Below are 20,958 nucleotides of genomic sequence, written 5' to 3'. Positions count from 1 at the left end.
GCCAAAGATCATTCCCTGACCCTCGTCTCCCTGACAAACACCTATCAGTCCTTGCAATAGGAGAACTCCATAGTCCTTGCAAGCCCTGATCCCAGTTTGGAAAGCTTCCAGTAATTTATGCAGCTGCACTGCCCAAGATTAGGAGGACAAAGGGTGCATGCTCCACTCCTACCAACCCCCTGTGAGCCAAGCTGCTGCAGCATGGTATCATCTTCAGATGAGAGCTGCCTCTGGAGTACACTACTCTGGGGACCAGTAGCCTCTGCATCTATCTCTCCAGCATTGGGGCCCCATCTTCATTATACAAAGCCTACACAGGTGGCTGAAAACCACAATTCCAGCGGCATGAATTGGCCGTGACTCTGAATAAGCATAGTAGGCAAATCAACCCCTGCTGTCACATTTTCAGCTGGAGAAAGAGTCTGCCAGTTCCACCCAGGGCAACCTGCCCTTGAGCTGGCCAATCTACTGCATGTCATCCCCTAAGCAGAAGAGACCTCCTGAGCCTCCAAGCAGCAGATACATCTCTGGGCCAGCAGAAGGGCTACACACCCATGCTCAGGACCTGAGAAGCAGCCATATAGCACCCGTCACCTGAAGCATAGCCCTGGCATGCCCCCAGTGGTCCTGTATCCCTAATATGGGCCTGAGAAACAGGCCTGCAGGCTGCCCTGGGGAGGCATGCCCCTGAGCTAACTATGCAGCCTCATACCTACATCCCTGGCGGACATGCCCAAAGGCTGGCTGAGCAGCTGTGCACCCATGTCTCAGGATCAAGAAATAGCCATGTAGGAAGCCTCTGGTGAGCATGCATCCAGGCGTATTAAACAACCCTGGGCTTGCATTCCAGGTCTACAAAACAGCCCCATGGGCCACTCCCCAACCCTCAGAATCACCTGTAGACCAGTTGAACAGCCATACAGCTGTGTCCTGGGCCTGAGAAACATCCTGTGGGTCGCCCCCAGTGTGTACATCCCAGGTCATCTGAGCCACCTTGTGCCCATGTTGTAGGCCTGAGAAATAGTATGATGGGAAGTCCCTGGCAGACATGTCTCTGGGATAGCTGAGCCACTGTACGCCTGCCTCCCAGGCATTAGAAACAGCCCAATGAGCTGCTCCTGGTAGGCACATCCCCAGGCTGGCTGTGCAACTGCATGCCCATGCTCCCAGCCAGAGTAACAGCACTGTGACACAAACCCCAGTAAGCCAGACTCCAAGTTGGCTGACTCATTGTGTGTACACACATGACCCAGTCCTGAGAAACAGCCCAGTGAGTCCACCCCTGGCAAAGCTGCAACACCATCACCACAAATAGGCCAGTACGAGTAACTCACAAACACAAGTAGTGTGGATTACAGTTGAAGAAACTATATGAAGACAACTGTATCCACCTAGAACCAAAGCCAATGTACCCCATCGAACTGACACCCTAAGACCATTTATACAAGTAAGTCTTTCCATATAAAACCTATTCCAAAAAACTGAAAGAGGCTAATTTTCCACCAGATGATTAGAATCGATGTAGAGAAACATCAACCATGAAAAAGTAAAGAAACATGTCACCTCCAAAGGAAAATTATAATTCTCCAGTAAGAGATCAAATCATAAGGAAATATATGAAATGCCAGAAAAATAAATCAAAATAACAATCTTAAACTCAGTGAGATAAAAGAGAATACAGATAAAAAAAATTCAATGAAATCAGGAAAACAACTCATGATTTGAATGAGAAATTCAACAGAGATAAATATTTTTAAAGAACTAAATAGAAATCCTAGAGATGAAGAACTCAATGAATGAAATAAAAATAAAATAAAGACCTTCAATAAGAGACTAGACCAAGCAGAAGAAATAATTTCAGAACCTGAAAACAATTTTTTTTTTTTTGTAATAACAGAGGGAGACAAAAAGATAGAAAAAGGAATGAAGAAAGCCTACAGGATTTATGGGACAACATTAACTGAGCAAATATTTGTGATATAGGCATTCCAGAAGGAGAAGAAAAAAGATTAGGAAAACTTATAAAATAACAGAATAAACTTCCCAAGTCTTGGGAAACAGATGGACATCCAGGTCCAGGCAGAAATAAAATCGTTCACAGACAAACAAAAACTAAGAAAGTTCATCACCACTAGACTGGTCTCACAGGAATGCTCAAGAAAGTCTAGTATCTGGGAGTGAAAAGACAATAACCATCATGAAAATATGTGAAAGTATAAAACTCACTGGTAGAATCAATACAAAGAAGAAAGAGAAAAGAAAGCTTTTCACTACAAAAAAACCCAACCACAAAAATAAACAATGAGAGAGGAAATATAGAACAAAAGATATACAAAACAACTAGAAAAAAGTCAATAAAATGACAGGAGTAAGTTTTCACCTATCAGTAATAACCTTGAATGTATATGGATTAAATTCCTCATTTAAAAGATACAGACTTGCTGAATGGACCCAAATAAAACAAAACCCCAATAACTAACTCTATGCTGCATACAAGAAACTAACCTCACATGTAGATACAGATAGACCGAGAGTAAATAAATTAAAAAAAATTCCACACAAACCAAATGTAAGCAGAAATAGATATATCAGACAAAGCAGACTTCAAGTTAAAAGCTGAAAAGCAGCGATATTACAATAAAGGAATCAGTTCAGCACAAGAATATAATAATTATAAATACTATAAAAATGTACCCAAACACTGGAACACCCAGATAAAAGCAAGTATCATTAGATCTAAAGAGAGAGATAGATCTCAATACAATAACAGTTGGAGACTTTAATAACTCATTTTCAGCACTGCACAGATCTAGACAGATAATTAACAAACATTGGATTGAAGCTGCACCACAGACCCAATGGACTTAGCAGACATTTACAGAACATGTCACCCAACAGCAGTAGATTACACATTCCTTTCATCAGCACATGGACCATTCTCTAGGGTTGACCATGTGTTAGAACAAAAGAAGTATAACAAAATTTTGAAACTTGAAGTTATGTCAAGTAGCTTATTTGGTGACAATGGAATAAAACTGGACATGAAAAAGAGGAACATTAGAAACTATATAAATATGTGGACATTGAACAATATGCTCCTCAAAGACAAACGTATAAAGAAAGAAATTTAAATTTTAAAAGTATGTGAAACAAGTGAAAATAGAAACATAATATGCCAAAAGCTACAAGACACAACAAAAGCAGTATTAAGAGGCAAGTTCATAGCAATAAATGCATACATCACAACACTAGAAAGATTTCAAATAAATGACCTAATGATGTACCTCAAGAAACTAGAAAAGCAAGAACAAACTAAATCCCAAATTAGAAGGGGAAAAAAAAATAAAGACCAGACGAGACAATCACAAAAAAAGTTTTAAGGCCAACAGCCCTGATGAAAAGAGATGCAAAAATCCTCAACAAAGTACTAGCAAACGGATTTCAACAACGCATCAAGAAGATGATACACCATGACCAAGTGGGATTTATGTAACAAATGCAAGGATGGTTGAATAAATTCACGGAAACATGGAGGAAACAAAGTATATTTGAATCTGATTTTCATCTTTTCCTAGTGAACTGTTAAAAGATTATAATCTAGTCTGAGAAGTCCCAATCTCCGATGAATATGCAGCCTGATGACACAAGCATATAAAATAGACAAAATTAAACAAAAAAACAAAATTTCTTTTTTTTTTTTTATTATTATACTTTAACTTCTAGGGTACATGTGCTTAACGTGCAGGTTTGTTACATATGTATACTTGTGCCATGTTGCTGTGCTGCACCCATCAACTCGTCAGCACCCATCAACTCGTCATTTATATCAGGTATAACTCCCAATGCAATCCCTCCCCCCTCCCCTCTCCCCATGATAGGCCCCGGTGTGTGATGTTCCCCTTCCCGAGTCCAAGTGATCTCATTGTTCAGTTCCCACCTATGAGTGAGAACATGCGGTGTTTGGTTTTCTGTTCTTGTGATAGTTTGCTAAGAATGATGGTTTCCAGCTGCATCCATGTCCCTACAAAGGACACAAACTCATCCTTTTTGATGGCTGCATAGTATTCCATGGTGTATATGTGCCACATTTTCTTAATCCAATCTTTCACTGATGGACATTTGGGTTGATTCCAAGTCTTTGCTATTGTGAATAGTGCTGCAATAAACATACGTGTGCATGTGTATTTATAGCAGCATGATTTATAATCCTTAGGGTATATACCCAGTAATGGGATGGCTGGGTCATATGGTACATCTAGTTCTAGATCCTTGAGGAATCGCCATACTGTTTTCCATAATGGTTGAACTAGTTTACAATCCCACCAACAGTGTAAAAGTGTTCCTATTTCTCCACATCCTCTCCAGCACCTGTTGTCTCCTGAGTTTTTAATGATTGCCATTCTAACTGGTGTGAGATGGTATCTCATTGTGGTTTTGATTTGCATTTCTCTGATGGCCAGTGATGATGAGCATTTTTTCATGTGTCTGTTGGCTGTATGAATGTCTTCTTTTGAGAAATGTCTGTTCATATTCTTTGCCCACTTTTTGATGGGGTTGTTTGTTTTTTTCTTGTAAATTTGTTTGAGTTCTTTGTAGGTTCTGGATATTAGCCCTTTGTCAGATGAGTAGATTGCAAAAATTTTCTCCCATTCTGTAGGTTGCCTGTTCACTCTGATGGTAGTTTCTTTTGCTGTGCAGAAGATCTTTAGTTTAATGAGATCCCATTTGTCAATTTTGGCTTTTGTTGCCATTGCTTTAGACATGAAGTCTTTGCCCATGCCTATGTCCTGAATGGTACTACCTAGGTTTTCCTCTAGGATTTTTATGGTATTAGGTCTAACATTTAAGTCTCTAATCCATCTTGAATTAATTTTCGTATAAGGTGTAAGGAAAGGATCCAGTTTCAGCTTTCTACTTATGGCTAGCCAATTTTCCCAGCACCATTTATTAAATAGGGAATCCTTTCCCCATTTCTTGTTTCTCTCAGGTTTGTCAAAGATCAGATGGCTGTAGATGTGTGGTATTATTTCTGAGGACTCTGTTCTGTTCCATTGGTCTATATCTCTGTTTTGGTACCAGTACCATGCTGTTTTGGTTACTGTAGCCTTGTAGTATAGTTTGAAGTCAGGTAGCGTGATGCCTCCAGCTTTGTTCTTTTGACTTAGGATTGTCTTGGAGATGCGGGCTCTTTTTTGGTTCCATATGAACTTTAAAGCAGTTTTTTCCAATTCTGTGAAGAAACTCATTGGTAGCTTGATGGGGATGGCATTGAATCTATAAATTACCTTGGGCAGTATGGCCATTTTCACAATATTGATTCTTCCTATCCATGAGCATGGTATGTTCTTCCATTTGTTTGTGTCCTCTTTTATTTCACTGAGCAGTGGTTTGTAGTTCTCCTTGAAGAGGTCCTTTACATCCCTTGTAAGTTGGATTCCTAGATATTTTATTCTCTTTGAAGCAATTGTGAATGGAAGTTCATTCATGATTTGGCTCTGTGTTTGTCTGTTACTGGTGTATAAGAATGCTTGTGATTTTTGCACATTAATTTTGTATCCTGAGACTTTGCTGAAGTTGCTTATCAGCTTAAGGAGATTTTGGGCTGAGAGAATGGGGTTTTCTAAATATACAATCATCTGCAAAGAGGGACAATTTGACTTCTTCTTTTCCTAACTGAATACCCTTTCTTTCTTTCTCTTGCCTGATTGCCCTAGCCAGAACTTCCAACACTATGTTGAATAGGAGTGGTGAGAGAGGGCATCCCTGTCTTGTGCCAGTTTTCAAAGGGAATGCTTCCAGTTTTTGCCCATTCAGTATGATATAGGCTGTGGGTTTGTCATAAATAGCTCTTATTATTTTGAGGTACGTTCCATCAATACCGAATTTATTGAGCGTTTTTAGCATGAAGGGCTGTTGAATTTTGTCAAAAGCCTTTTCTGCATCTATTGAGATAACCATGTGGTTCTTGTCTTTGGTTCTGTTTATATGCTGGATTATGTTTATTGATTTGCGAATGTTGAACCAGCTTTGCATCCCAGGGATGAAGCCCACTTGATCATGGTGGATAAGCTTTTTGATGTGCTGCTGAATCCGGTTTGCCAGTATTTTATTGAGGATTTTTGCATCGATGTTCATCAGGGATATTGGTCTAAAATTCTCTTTTTTTGTTGTGTCTCTGCCAGGCTTTGGTATCAGGATGATGTTGGCCTCATAAAATGAGTTAGGGAGGATTCCCTCTTTTTCTATTGATTGGAATAGTTTCAGAAGGAATGGTACCAGCTCCTCCTTGTACCTCTGGTAGAATTCAGCTGTGAATCCATCTGGTCCTGGACTTTTTTTGGTTGGTAGGCTATTAATTATTGCCTCAATTTCAGAGCCTGTTACTGTTCTATTCAGGGATTCAACTTCTTCCTGGTTTAGTCTTGGAAGAGTGTAAGTGTCCAGGAAATTATCCATTTCTTCTAGATTTTCTAGTTTATTTGCGTAGAGGTGTTTATAGTATTCTCTGATGGTAGTTTGTATTTCTGTGGGGTCGGTGGTGATATCCCCTTTATCATTTTTTATTGCATTTATTTGATTCTTCTCTCTTTTCTTCTTTATTAGTCTTGCTAGTGGTCTGTCAATTTTGTTGATCTTTTCAAAAAACCAGCTCCTGGATTCATTGATTTTTTGGAGGGTTTTTTTGTGTCTCTATCTCCTTCAGTTCTGCTCTGATCTTAGTTATTTCTTGCCTTCTGCTAACTTTTGAATGCATTTGCTCTTGCTTCTCTAGTTCTTTTAATTGTGATGTTAGGGTGTCAATTTTAGATCTTTCCTGCTTTCTCTTGTGGGCATTTAGTGCTATAAATTTCCCTCTACACACTGCTTTAAATGTGTCCCAGAGATTCTGGTATGTTGTATCTTTGTTCTCATTGGTTGCAAAGAACATCTTTATTTCTGCCTTCATTTCGTTATGTACCCAGTAGTCATTCAGGAGCAGGTTGTCAGTTTCCATGTAGTTGAGCGGTTTTGATTGAGTTTCTTAGTCCTGAGTTCTAGTTTGATTGCACTGTGGTCTGAGAGACAGTTTGTTATAATTTCTGTTCTTGTACATTTGCTGAGGAGTGCTTTACTTCAAAAAACAAAATTTCTTTACCTGACACTTTGTCAAAATGGAGTTATAGATTTTACAATATGTAAGTCATTATAGTAAGCAACATATGCTTAGCAAAAGTTAATATTTAGGAGTTTCTATTAAGTCAGATTTAGTTAAAATTTGTCCATTTTAATTTCATTTAGTTTTTGGTAGTACAATATTTGGTACTTATAATTCAGTATAATTTTTTTTTTACTAGAATAAAAAGCTGTTGCAATCATTTTTAAACCCTTTCCCCTAGGAGAAATCTGTAGTATTAGAAAACTTCCTTACGTTAGAACATTTATCCAAGCTTTTTGCCCCAGGAAGTTATGTTTACCTTGTGCTTACTGATGTCCATTAATGGCTCTGGAGCACTGAAAAATCATTTCAGTAACTGTTTCTGTGTCCGAGAATAACTGGTTTGCCCACTGTTACAGAAATAAGGAAATCTATTAAAGTAATCCCAATTAAACTATAACTTTATTGAGCTTTTACTATGATACAAAATGCTATTTTATACTTTTATGATGCTTATAATTATTTTTATATAAATTTATGCTTAAGGGTTTAGGAAAAGTCTTTTGAAAGCTATGAATAGAGATATATTGGTGGCTTCACAAAAGGTAATCACTGAATCCATCCTTGGCTTCAAACAAGTGATGATTCTCTCTGTGTTCTGTGTGAAAAGATATAGGACTTCACCCTCTATGCCCACCATCATTTAATGCTGCAGTTTGGTTTATTTACTTTTTTAAAAGGGTAAAAGTAACTCATTCTGATGGTTTTTTGAAAAAATCAAGTGGTACAGTACAGCTTAAAAAAACAACAATGATAGAATGATCTGTTCTACTCCTCTATCTTTACCCCTAAACTCCAGGGATTGTTTTAAGTGTTTCTGTCTTCAGGTTTTTTTTTTTTTTTTCCCTAGAGAGAAACCTGCATGTATATAAGTCAGTGTGTTTCAAAAATTGGTTTGCAAAGCACGAGTAATATGTGAGATAATTTTGGGTTGAATTGAATGAACATATTAAAAATTTTCATTTACCTACTTGAGGTATTAGAAAAAATATATAAACTAAATATCAAATCCATAAATTCACAAATATATTGCTAAGGATGAGGTTAAAATAAGTACTTAAGAAAAAAACTGTTGATATAAAGAAAACCCTTAGATTTAAGAAAAATCACAAGGTATGTGGATTTAGTGAAAATTGTAAAAGTGGTATAGAAATGTTTGAGAAACACTGCTCTAACTACCATGCTTATTTTGCTATTCCTTTTTATTTTAAAAATATTCAATTCTGTAAGTTTAAGAATGACTACACTAGAATGTATCGTGACAAGTATGGCTTTTAGAAACAGAGACTAAAAGTACAAGATGAACAGAAAAACGAAGAGTAGAGGTATATACGGAGGCAAGAATAAAACCATTATTAGCATTAGAATTAACAGACCAGACTTACTGGTATAAAATAAGAGAAAGTGTGAAATGGCCTTAATGGGAATAAGGACAATAGACCAAGACAAATGATAAATTGTCATAGTGGATAAGAAGAGACACGTGATATTCTTGCAAATGAGTTGTATATCTTGGATAATGTCCAGCAGGACATCAGAACATCAGACAGAACTCAGGATATTCTTCATTGTGTGGGACTGGCCAAGTGCTGCAGGATATGTCATCCCTACCCTGCTGTCTAGATGCTAGGAGCATGCTCCAATTACTGTGACAGTCATAATATCCCTGGTATTTTTCTGTTCCATCACTTAAAATCCTAGTTAGTTTAAATGTAATTTCCATACCTAGTCTGGGACTTCCATAGACAAGGTAGAGAATTAGCTATTTCCTTTTCCTTTCTCCAGTGGAGTTCACCCATACATCTGCTCATCAGCACCTGGTTCCACTATGTTAAGGCCCATGAGTACTGGTGTTGGGGGGTGGTGTATGGTCTAAAGGGAGAGGGAAGTTAAGGGAGGAAAATAATGTAACAATAAAGGGAATCATCCTTGCTGAGGCATGGGTGTATTGTGAATTGGGTGGGGGTGACAGCAGTGAGAAAGTTCACTGTGGGGAGGCATGTTGCAATGACCGTGGCTCCCTTTGCAACCCATGAAACACTCCTATCTTCTGTGTGACTATGGACTGGGATCTGAACAGCTGAAACTGGGTCTGTTAGTAGCAATGCCTGCAGGAAGATAGGAATGCCCTCCAGAGTCAGTACACAATGGGAGAAATGGCATGCTTGGTTTGAATGCTGCAGTCAGAAAGTCAACAAGAACAGATAATGGATCCTCTCAACCCAAGACAATGATGTCTTTGTGGGAGGGATCCCCTCACCTGGATAACCCCATTCCACAAAACGTTTCTAAATTGTGCCCTTTTCCCTTTCTTGGCCTGCAGATTCTTTTGGGAAGCACATGGCACCTCCCGGAACAGGCCCACATCTAAAATGTGGTAGCTCCAAGTGTGAAAAGATGTGAGGTTATCAGTCAATGAATGTGAAGTGTCCCACTTATCCTAAGGTCTTCCTCAGCTCTACATACACTGGGAGGCTTCTTATTTCCACAGACAACAACAAAAACTCTAGTTAATTTGGGACACTCCAGAACTTTCCCAACCCACAAGCATACCTGGAATCTGCCATGTTGAAATTTATTGTTTTCTGAAGTGACTGAACATTTTATAATTCCAGCCAGCGATATACAGAAGTACTGATTTCTCCATATCCCCACCAACACTTGTTTTTATCTTTCTGGTTGTAGCCATGCTGGTGGGTATGAAGTGATATCTCATTATACTTTTAATCTGCATTTCACTAGTGACTAATGATGTTGAGCATCTTTTCACATGCTTATTGGCCATTTTTAAATCATCTTTGGAGAACTGTCTATTCAATTTTTGCCCATTTTTCAATTGGGTTATTTGTCTTTTTATTAAGTTATAAGAGTTCTTTATATATTCCAGATACTAGATCCTTATCATACACATGATTTACAAATATATCTTTTCATTCTGTGGTTGTCTTTTTACTTTCTTGATAAATTCTTTAAAGCAAGGAAGCTTTCAACTTTGAACTCTTATTTTTTCTTTGGCTGTTCATATATCAGGTCTTATATCTAAGGAGCTGCTGCTTAATCCTAGTTCACAAAAAACTATATGTATGTTTTCTTCTAAGAGTTTTATATTTTCAACCCTCACATTTAGTTCTTTTTTCTATATGGAGTTAACATATACATGGCACGAGGTAGGGGTCCAAATTCATTCTTTTACATGTGGGTATCCAGTTGTCCCAGTGCCATTGTTTTGAAATGACACAAAGGCTAATTCTTATAACTCTTGTCAAAAATCAATTAACCATAGATGTATGGGATTCCTTCTGGACTCTCCTCCTGGAGGTTTTAGTTATTTTCTTTTATGTTTGGTAACGTGGATGAATTAGTTTAGGGAAGTCTGTTTCTCCTACTGTGTGCAGCCTCTGATGATACTCCAGAATACAGACTGAGGAATGTGTGATCAGTCTCCCTGATCACCAAGGATGACCGCACACAGCTTTAGCCAGGTTCTTTGACTGTCTCTTTCCATAATCTCTCCTTTAAGCTTCTGTCTGGACTGTCTTTATTAGTATCACACTCAGCTGTTAGATTCTACTAATTGCTTGGTGATTGCTCCACTGTTTCTAACAATTCCCTGGGGCATAACGTGCTCTATAGTCTGATTCATTTAAAGTCCATCTCTTTGGCAGGAGCCCTGTGCTGCCAGTCTGAGGTTTACTGCACCTTAGGAAGGCTCTTCTTAGCTGTCTCTTTCTGTGATTATCTTCTAGTTTATTTATTATTTTGCTTTTTGCTACTAGAGCTACCAGTCTCCCCTAAATTGCTTACCATCAAAAACTCCACTGTTTTCAACAACACACAATTCATAGGCAAGAATTTCCCTACATCCTGTTCTAATTAAAATCAGTTCCTTTAAATAGAGCTTCAGAGCTTTCTGTTCTTAGTGTCTGTCTCCTCCCTTTGGCAGAACCTCTGCATCACTGCACTAGAGCTGGGCACAAGGACAGTGGTCTGTTTCTCCCAGTATAACACTCCTGCTTTATGAGTAAGGCACTGGGCAGGAATGGTAGCTCCTGTTCTTCTTTGGTTTGGCTTGGCTCTCCTGGCTTGGAACATCTGCCCTATTAGCAAACCGGGGTGAGGGAGCTCGGGGCTAAGGATACTAAGACTCATGTGCCTGGAGTAAAACTTCCACCTTACAAGTGGAGGATAGGTGGGGAAGGGAGCTCCAGTGCTCTTGGCTGCGCCTGCCTGGAATACAGCTTCTGCAACATGAAGCTGAGAGGATAAGTGATATCAGTGGTCTACTTCCCCTGTGGTGAAACTATAGCACCAGACTAGGGAGTGGGAGAATGGACGGAGGGAGCCCAGTCTTCCTAGTTGTACCCACTTGAATTAAAGCTTTTGTCACATTGAGCTAGCAGTGATGGGTTTGAAAGCTGGTCCTGTCTCAAATGCTATAGGCTCTCATTCTTACCTATAATAGCAGTAGATTTTAGTAGATATTTTTGAATAAATGCTTCATTTGCTGTATGTGTTTAGGATTACTTCTAATCTGTTTTTTTAAAAAAATATTTTCACCAGTTAAATGCTGATTTTGCTGGGGAAGTGTCCACTGAGCTTCTTATAGCACCAATCCAGAATTATTTCTTCATTTATAAACTTCATTATTAATGTTGTTCTAAGGGGATATAAGTTTTTTTAAACTACCTTCCTCCCTTCTCACCTATCAAATAACTGATATGCTTTTATCTGTTACGTTGCTCTTGGTTCAAACTAATGAAAGTTTACTCAAACTGACTTAGTTAATTAACAAATTTAATATTTCATGTATTAAAGCATGGGCTTCAAACTTGGCCGAGTCACTGGTCCAACAGTGTCTTCAAGACCTCATGTTCACCTCTGTCCTAAGTTCTACAATCCAAAAATAAGACTTCATACTAAGTCTCATAAGACAGCTACTTGTAGCTATCTCTGTTATATACTTTCTTGTTTATGTCCAAAGGGAGAGAAAATGGTTTCTTCATTTCATGTCTTAAAAGGAAAGACAAACCTTCTCATCTCATTGACCCAAACTGGACCACATGCCTATCTGTGAACCAATTATTGGCAAAGGGGATAGATTACCCAGGAGCAGAGGATGGGGTCTGCTACCAAGAGTCACCTGGTCTGTGTTGGAAGAGTTGAATACTCAGGGTTATGTTGAGAAGAAAGAAGGAGGTTATGCATACTAATTAGCAACCAACAGTGAACACTATGAATTTTTTTTTTTATCAACTTTCAACAGTATACCTTGACTTCCATTAAAAACATAGATATTAATGTTTCTACCCTTTTCTGTACATATCTTATCCCACATCAACTTCTCAACAGCTAACAGTGTAAAGTAATTTAAACAAGAAATTAGTTTGTTATAGTTCAGTTTTAAAGTCATTAATTTTCTAAAGCACACTGAATGGAGTAAATGTGGGAGTAACTTCATTATATTTCTATTCATTGAGCTACTATAATAGAACCGTTACAACTAATCCCTTATTCCACACATATCTTTAGAAAATGACAGCTTTCCCACTTTAATCTTTAAAAAGGCCCCATGACAATAACAGTCCCTGGTTTATACACAATTTGAATGGTGACAACTGAGGTAGCTGACATAACTAACTAATTCGTTTAATAAATAACTCCCAGGGTAAGCTGACTGGTAACAGAAAAGTCTAACACTGGGAAACTAAGTTTCCTAAAATATCAAAAAAAGCAAAAACTAAATGAGGGGAAGAAAATCTCATTTACAATAGCAAGAACAAAAATATATAGGTACAAAACTAATAAATGTGCAGAGTCTTTAGGAAGGAAATTTTGGAACTTTATTGAGAGGTGGTATACCATGACAACAATGACTCAATATTATAAAAATGTCAATTAAAATGTCAATTATCCCCAAATTAAGTTTAATTCACTCATGAGCAATTAAAACATAAATGCTAGAATAATTATAAAAGTGGAGTAAAAGTATAGGACAAGATAAAGATGAAAAGAATAGCTGCTAAAGAGCGTTTTAGAAATTACTGTAATTGCTTTTTAAAGAAATACAATTCAGTCATCATAGTAACAGTAGACTGTTCAATGAATGCTGCCAGGACACATGCCTAAGGAATCAAAAAAATGTACTTTATTATTTACCAAACCATGCACCAGAATAAATGGACAGGAGTTATATGTGGGGACATGAGGACAAACTGAAACCTTAAACAAATATAGGGAAAGAGAATGTTTAATTAATTCTGTAGTGGGAAAGGCCTAAAACTAACTTTGAAATTATAAATAATAAAGGCAAGATCACTACCTGGCAAAGGTCACTTCTACATACAAATGTAGAAGTCCTGCACATTCAAAAAATACCATAAACAAAATTAAAGTACAAATGACAAAAAAGGAAAATTTATTACCATATATGACAAAAGCTGACACCAAATATAAAAAATCTGGTCACAAATTTAAAAAGGAAAATTAGGATAGTCAGGACTCTAGAGACAACAAGCCCTCACACACTTCTGCTTACAATAATTTCAGTATAATTTTGCAATGTATATGTACCCTTAAAATATGTAGGCTTTAACTACCATTTCTACTTCTGGAAATTCATCTCAAGGAAGTACTCTGTAATGCGTTCAAATATTTATCCACATATATCAGTAGATAAATATAAATAAATAAACTAAATTTCCCAAAAGAGTAGGCTGGCTAAGCAGGGCCATAATATAATCACAAGAACTTTAAGTTAAACAAACACAACAGCTTAAAGACCATATGTACAATATAATCTGATTCTGATATATTCTGGAAGGATATTAGTTTTAAATGATAGAAATACAGCTAATTTTGAGCTTACATTTTATTTATAGTTTCTGATTTTCCTATAACGAAACTGTATTATCTATATAATTTTAAGTTATTTTTATAAGAAAACTAAACCACATTCTTTGGTTACTAACAATGTTACTTTCCCTAATTTATACTATGATATTACCTCAGCTTTTACCAAAAAATACCTTAAGATAAAACACCAGAAAACCTGGCAGTGCATTTGCTCTGACGATGTTTTTGAGGACATTGCCTAGTCTCTCTCCCAATATGCCCTAGAGGAGAAATAACATAAAAAATTTGTTTAAAGACAATTGCCAGAAAAACCTTTGCTTATCCTGAAGAATTGGCATGCTTTTTTTTTTTTTCATGGATCCCGAGAATCCTTTGTGTACTGACTTTTATTTTCCTTTAGGCAATCAGAAAAAGCAAATTTAAAAGCAATTACTTCATCTAATTGTAGTATTAGGTTGGTGCAAAAGTAATTATGGTTTTTGCCATTAAAAATAAAATACTATGTAGGATCATATGCTTATGTATCTGTCTACCTACCCTCACCTGATCTTTATAATCTATGTCAATTCATAATTCCCTTGTCCTGCTACTTCATTAAATGTATTTTACAAATCACCTCAAATCCTTTTGAGGTAGAGTATAAACAAGTAAGTAGAATATTCCTACTATCAGCCTGTAAATGACAGCACACAACCAAATATAGTCTACATTGGAAAAGACCATAAGTATTCCCAATGTGATTTATTTTAGAATAACTGATTTTAAAAATAAAGGAAGATATGAAATTTTTGTTTTAATAAATGAACCAAGAAAAACTTGAGTCATTATTGTTTTAGGACCTGAAGAAAATAAATTTTATAACCCTTACCAGTGTTAAGTGAGATTATGGAAGGCAGGGACAACATCTGCCTAAACACTGTATATTGCCTAGACGCTTCCTATCAAAACAAGTTTTCAGTAAATGTTTGCTTGTAAAGCTGACCAGAGATAACATTGACCAAATGGTGTCACTGGTGCTCCTCTTTTTTGTCACCCCAAAAGACACAGCAAGAGATCTGGTATTAGAAAATAATTCTTTTCTCCCACATCTCAACATTCCAGCCAGAGGCCAGAGAAGAACTTCCAGTAAGGTTTGACCCTCTCATGGAAGTGCATCCTTTCCTTTCTGTACCCTTTATGGTCTTCCCTATGAAAGGAGTAAATGAACTGTCTGGTGAGACTGATGACAGCCTGGTGTCCTGACCACATTTCTCGACTGGGGTAGAGTTGCTGTGCTTGGCAAGTCCTTTTGGCTCTAGATCTGCCTAAGCTCAGTGCGGTAATTTTGTGCTGCAGTCTACATGCACTAGGTAGAACAGAGAGGCACAGCTTTAGTTTCTCTTCTTTGTTTGATTACTGAGCCTATAAAGGTTTGCAAGCCTTCATGCAGCTGGTTGTGTAGGACAGTCAAAGTTTACTTTAATAATCTGATTCTCCCATGCAGGTGGGTCCTTGGATTTCCTTGAGGGAAGAAAGATGCACCATGTATTTATTCTCTTCAGTTTTACTATTAATGTAGTACATACTCGGATCCTCATTTAGCTCCTTTACAGCTGAGAGGAGAATGTGAAGATAGAAAATTTCCCACCTAACATTTAGCACATAGTAGTGTATTCTATCATTCTACCCTTAGTCATTCTCTATGTTCCACATTCATTATCTCTTCATTAATGTTTTAAATATTGTATTACATCTTTACATGAAAATTAGGTCAACAAATCATTGCTCCAATTTGACTTTTTTCCTGTCCAAAGAGAAGGACCTTAACCTTAAGAACATTAAGAAGGTTGAGAAAATTTTGAGTTTGGGAGAAAGATGTAATAATTGTACTTAGATAGATATTTATGGATTTATTCTCTGTGACTCCAAAGGAAATAACAAGAGCCAAAGAATAAGGGGTAGTGGAAGGCAGATACGAGGAATAAATAATCAACAGCACTGCTTCAAATGGAACTTCCTTAACACTAGAAATGTCCAAGGCCGAACAACTAGTTACAGTGTTTTAGAAAGGATCTGAGTGCAGAGTAGGGAATTAGAGATGAGGCTCTATTCTCATCTATGATTCTAACAGTTTTATAAGTTGGGTAAGTACTGTTTTATAAAGTGGAGAATAACAAATTATGGTATATGTGATTTATCAGTAACTTTTTAATAATTTATAAAGTACCTTTAGAACTATAACCAAGAGGTAGAATAATCAGACAATCATGTTAATGAAAGAGAATTGTTACCTGTCTGGAAAAAGACTCTAGAAATAATTGTCCGACATAATGGGCATGGAGTGCTGGAAGGATTGTCTTTGGCCAGAGTCCGCAAGCAGGGCTCACAGAAGATGTGATGGCAAGGGTAACACATATAAGGGTTGAAATAAACGTCCAGACACACTGCACAGATGTAGCTATCCTTTTCTTCTGCATATTCATTGTCTTCATCTGTACTCATCTCATTATTCAAAGTCTGCAAAACACAAGAAAACTTTTTTTCTTAGTGTGAGATTGGTTTCCTTAAGATAGCTTTTGTATTTTGTTAAAATGAACGAAAATATTTGAGAAGCATATAATCTGTTTGTGGCGTATTCAAAGTAACAGAAATGCTACCTTTCAAAGTCAAGAAACTAAAAATATACATGAAAACCCAGAAGCCTACTTTTCTTTTTAGTATTGTGACATCGTGCTAAGTGCTAAAATATACCTAAACCTAATATACCTAAACCTATTAAGTATACCTGTATTTTGGCTTAATCAACAGTAGATAGGTGTTAGGTATACCAGTCCCAGAATTATGTAGATTCTCTATCTACCCCATTCCTACCACAGCAAATAAGCTGGTTGTCACAAGGTTATAGAGTTTTAATATGAGCATCCATGCATGATGAAAAGTGAAGGCAGAAGGCATCATACTTCATTCTCATACTGCGCAAGGAACATTCTCTATTCTATATTTTGTGTCTTCCTGGACCTCAAAGAAAGAGTCAAAGTCTAAGTGGTGTCAGGAGGAAAGCAAAGCAAATCTCAGAGTAATTATGGGATTAGCCTTGCTATGGGAAAACATGATGAGCCTGTCTCCCCTCCCAAATGGAATTGTTAGGAAAAAGGTACAGCAGGTTCTTAATAATGTCATTTCATTCAACATGGTCTTATAACGATGATGAGAAAAAATTGATTTCGAGCTGGGGTTGCTGTCTGTGTGGAGTTTCTGTCTGTGTGGAGTTTGCATGTTGTCCCTGTGTTTGTGTGTGTTTTCTCTGGGTAATCCAGTTTCCTCTTATATCCCAAAGATGTGCATGTTAGGTACACTGGTGTGTCTAAATGGTCCCAGTTGGGGTGAGTGCTGGTGTGTGTGAGTGTGCCCTGTGAAGGGATGGTGTCCCATCCAGGCCTGGTTTCTGCCTTGTACCCTGAACTGCCAGGACAGGCTCCAGTAATTATCTTGTTTTTATTTATCTTTCGTTAATACATGTATAGCTCACATTTATTTCAGTATTTAATATTAGAGGTGTTTTGATCTTTAGAAGTTTGGTGATGCTTTTGTGATCAGAAATAGGCTGTAAAAATTGAACTCTTTATTCATATCAATTAGCCTATGGTAAAATTGGTGGTGTTATTTCACTTAAAGTCACTGATATTATGTTGGTGCAAAAGTAATTGCGGTTTTTGCTACTAAACTGCAATTACCTTTGCATCCACCTAAAACATCACCAGTAGGTTCTTGGAAATGGTGGCTTTAAGCAACATAAATGAGGATTTACTGTAGTTAGGAAAGAGGTAGCTCAGAGGTTAGTATTAATAGTAGAAGGTCTGTTAGCAGAATTCCTATAACTCCCAATTTCCTTATTTGTGAAACTGCTGTGAGGATTAAATGAGGTAATCCACTTAATACATTTAGTATGATATCTGGCACATAGTAATTAATTATCAAAAAATGTTAGCCACGGCCATCCTTCTCTACCCTCCCCCATCCCTTCTGTTCTTTCTCTACAGGTTCTGTAGTTTTTGCTAAAGCCTTGAGAACATTTTTCTCAAACCAGGCATTTAAAATAGTGCTTATAATATAAAACATACTATGAGTTTTCACTGTTATTATTCTATTTGTATTATTATTATTTTGACACCGAGTCCTGCTCTGTCGCCCAGGCTGGAGCGCAGTGGCGTGATCTCTGCACACTGAGCCTCTGCTTCCTGGATTCAAGTGATTCTCCTGCCTCAGCCTCCCAAGTAGTTGAGATTACAGGCATGTGGCATGGTGCCCGGCTATTCTTTGTATTTTTAGTAGAGACAGGGTTTCACCATGTTGGACAGGTTGGTTTTGAACTCCTGGGCTCAAGTGAGCCACCTGTTTTGGCCTCCCAAAGTGCTGGGATTACAGGCGTGAGCCACCACACCCAGCCTATATCCTATTTGTATTCTTGAGATTAATCTTAACTGTTACGAAAAATAGTTGAAGTTCAGTATCTGTAATCTCCTCCTCCTAAACAAGACATTATATTCTCAACTCCAAACACAAAGACTGCTCTCTGAGTCTACTTGTCAGGAACATGTTCTTTACAACTGTTATCTATGCATTTTAACTAGATTTTACTCTTCTGCTTATTTTCATTCTTTGGCTTATTTAATAATGCTTTTTCATATTCCTTATTGTCCTCTTTATTTTGTTATTTTACTTATTTTCATAGGTTTTGGGGGAACAGGTGGTTTTGGTTACATGAGTAAGTTGTTTAGTGCTGATCTGTGAGATTTTGGTGCACCCATCACCTGAGCAGTACACACTGAATCCAATTTTATCCCTCACTCCCTTCCCCCTTTCCCCCTGGGTCCCCAAAGTCCATTGTGTCATTCTTACGCCGTTGCATCCTCATAGCTTAGCTCCCCCTTATGAGTGAGAACATACAATGTTTGGTTTTCCATTCCTGAGTTACTTCACTTAGAATAATGGTCTCTAGTTCCATGCAGGTTGCTGAGAATGCCATTATTTCATTCCTTTTATTGGCTGAATAGTATTCTGATACATACATACATACATACATACATACATATATATATATGTGTCTATCACCAACAGTGTAAAAGCATTCCTATTTCTCCACACCCTCACCAGCATCTATTGTTTGACTTTTTAATAATCACCATTCTGACTCACATGAGATGGTATCTCACTGTAGTTTTGATTTGCATTTCTCTAATGATCAGTGATGTTGAGCTTGTTTTCATATGTTTGTTGGCTGCATAAAATTGTGAGAAGTATCTGTTCATATCCTTTGCCCACTTTTTGATGGGGTTGTTTTTTTCGTGTAAATTTAAGTTTCTTATAGATTCTGGATACTAAACCATTGTCAGATAGGTAGATTGCAAAAATTTTCTCCCATTCTGGTAGCTTGCCTGTTTACTCTGATTATAGTTTCTTTTGCTATGCAGAAGCTCTTTAGCTTAATTAGATCCTCTTTATCAATTTTAGCCTTTGTTGCAATTGCTTTTGGCGTTTTCTTTTCTTTTTTTTTTTTTTGCTTTTGGCGTTTTCATAATCAAATCTTTGCCCATGCCTATGTCCTGAATGGTATTGCCTAAGTTTTCTTCTAGGGTTTTTATGGTTTTGGGTTTTACATTTAAGTCTTTAATCCACCTTGAGTTAATTTTTGTATAAGGTGTAAGGAAGGAGTCCAGTTTGTTTTCTGCATATGACTAGCCGGTTTTCCAAGCACCATTTATTAAATAGGGAATCCTTTCCCCATTGCTTGTTTTTGTCAGGTTTGTCGAAGATCAGATGGTTGTAGATGGGTGGTGTTATTTCTGAGGTCTCTGTTCCATTGGTCTATATGTCTATTTGGGTACTAGTATTATGCTGTTTTGGTTACTGTAGCCTTGTAGTATAGTTTGAAGTCAGGTAGCGTGATGCCTCCAGTCTTCTTCTTTTAGCTTAGGATTGTCTTGGCTCTACGGGCTCTTTTTTGGTTCTATATGAAATTCAGAGTAGTTTTTTCTAATTCTGTGAAAAATGTCCATGGTAGTTTGGGAATAGCACTGAATCTATAAATTACTTTGGGCAGTATGGCCATTTTCATGATACTGGTTCTTCCTATCCACGAGGATGAAATGTTTTTCTACTTGTTTGTGTCCTCTTATTTCCTTGAGCAGTGATTTGTAGTTCTCCTTGAAGAGGTCCTTCATGTACCTTGTTAGCTGTATTCCTAGGTATTTTATTCTCTTTGTAGCAATTGTGAATGGGAGTTCATTCATGATTTGGCTCTGTTTGTCTATTGTTGGTGTATAGGAATGCTTGTGATTTTTACACATTGATTTTTTATACTGAGAGTTTGCTGAAGTTGCTTATCAGCTTAAGGAGGTTTTGGGCTGAGACTATGGAGATTTCTAAATATAGAATCATGTCATTTGCAACAGCAACACTTTGATTTCCTCTCTTCCCATCTGAATGCCGCCCCCCTCCCCCTCCTTTTTTTTTTTCTCTTGCCTGATTACCCGGCCAGAACTTCCAATACTATGTTGAACAGGAGTGGTGAGAGGAGGGCATTCTTGTCTTGTGCCGGTTTTCAAATGGAATGGTTCCAGCTTTTGCCCATTCATGATTTTAATTTTAATTTTTTTTTTCTTCTTCTTTTTTTTTTTTTTAAAGACGGAATCTTGCTCTGTCCCTCAGGCTGGAGTAGAGTGGTGCGATCTTGGCTCACTGCAAGCTTCGCCTCCCGGGTTCCCGCCACTCTCCTGCCTCAGCCTCCCCAGTGGCTGGGACTACAGGCGCCCGCCACCATGCCCAGCTAATTTTTTGTATTTTTAGTAGAGACGGGGTTTCACTATGTTAGCCAGGATGGTCTCAAACTCCTGACTTCATGATCCGCCCGCCTCGGCCTCCCAAAGTGCTGG

The 20,958-nt window shown here is 37.6% G+C and overlaps 1 protein-coding gene across 17 annotated transcripts in view; it reads right to left on the bottom strand.

Moving 5' to 3' along the window:
- Window positions 1–20,958, bottom strand: part of RNF180 (ring finger protein 180) — a 242,256-nt gene that overhangs the window by 63,606 nt on the left and 157,692 nt on the right. For 10 of the 17 annotated variants that reach the window (XM_045393761.3, XM_045393764.3, XM_065546306.2 and 7 more), the window contains one exon: window positions 16,318–16,543. The exons of 2 other annotated variants lie outside the window; for them this stretch is intronic. In XM_045393761.3, coding sequence (XP_045249696.2) covers window positions 16,318–16,543 — 226 coding nt within the window. Of the gene's footprint in view, window positions 1–7,454; window positions 7,546–13,320; window positions 14,308–16,317; window positions 16,544–20,958 lie in introns of those variants that run through there. 5 more of the 17 variants (XR_012414538.1, XR_012414537.1, XR_012414539.1 and 2 more) reach the window with 2 other exon arrangements.

Source organism: Macaca fascicularis, chromosome 6, assembly GCF_037993035.2.
Source record: "Macaca fascicularis isolate 582-1 chromosome 6, T2T-MFA8v1.1".
Lineage (NCBI taxonomy): Eukaryota > Metazoa > Chordata > Mammalia > Primates > Cercopithecidae > Macaca > Macaca fascicularis.
This window is presented reverse-complemented; position numbering and strand designations above follow the sequence as displayed.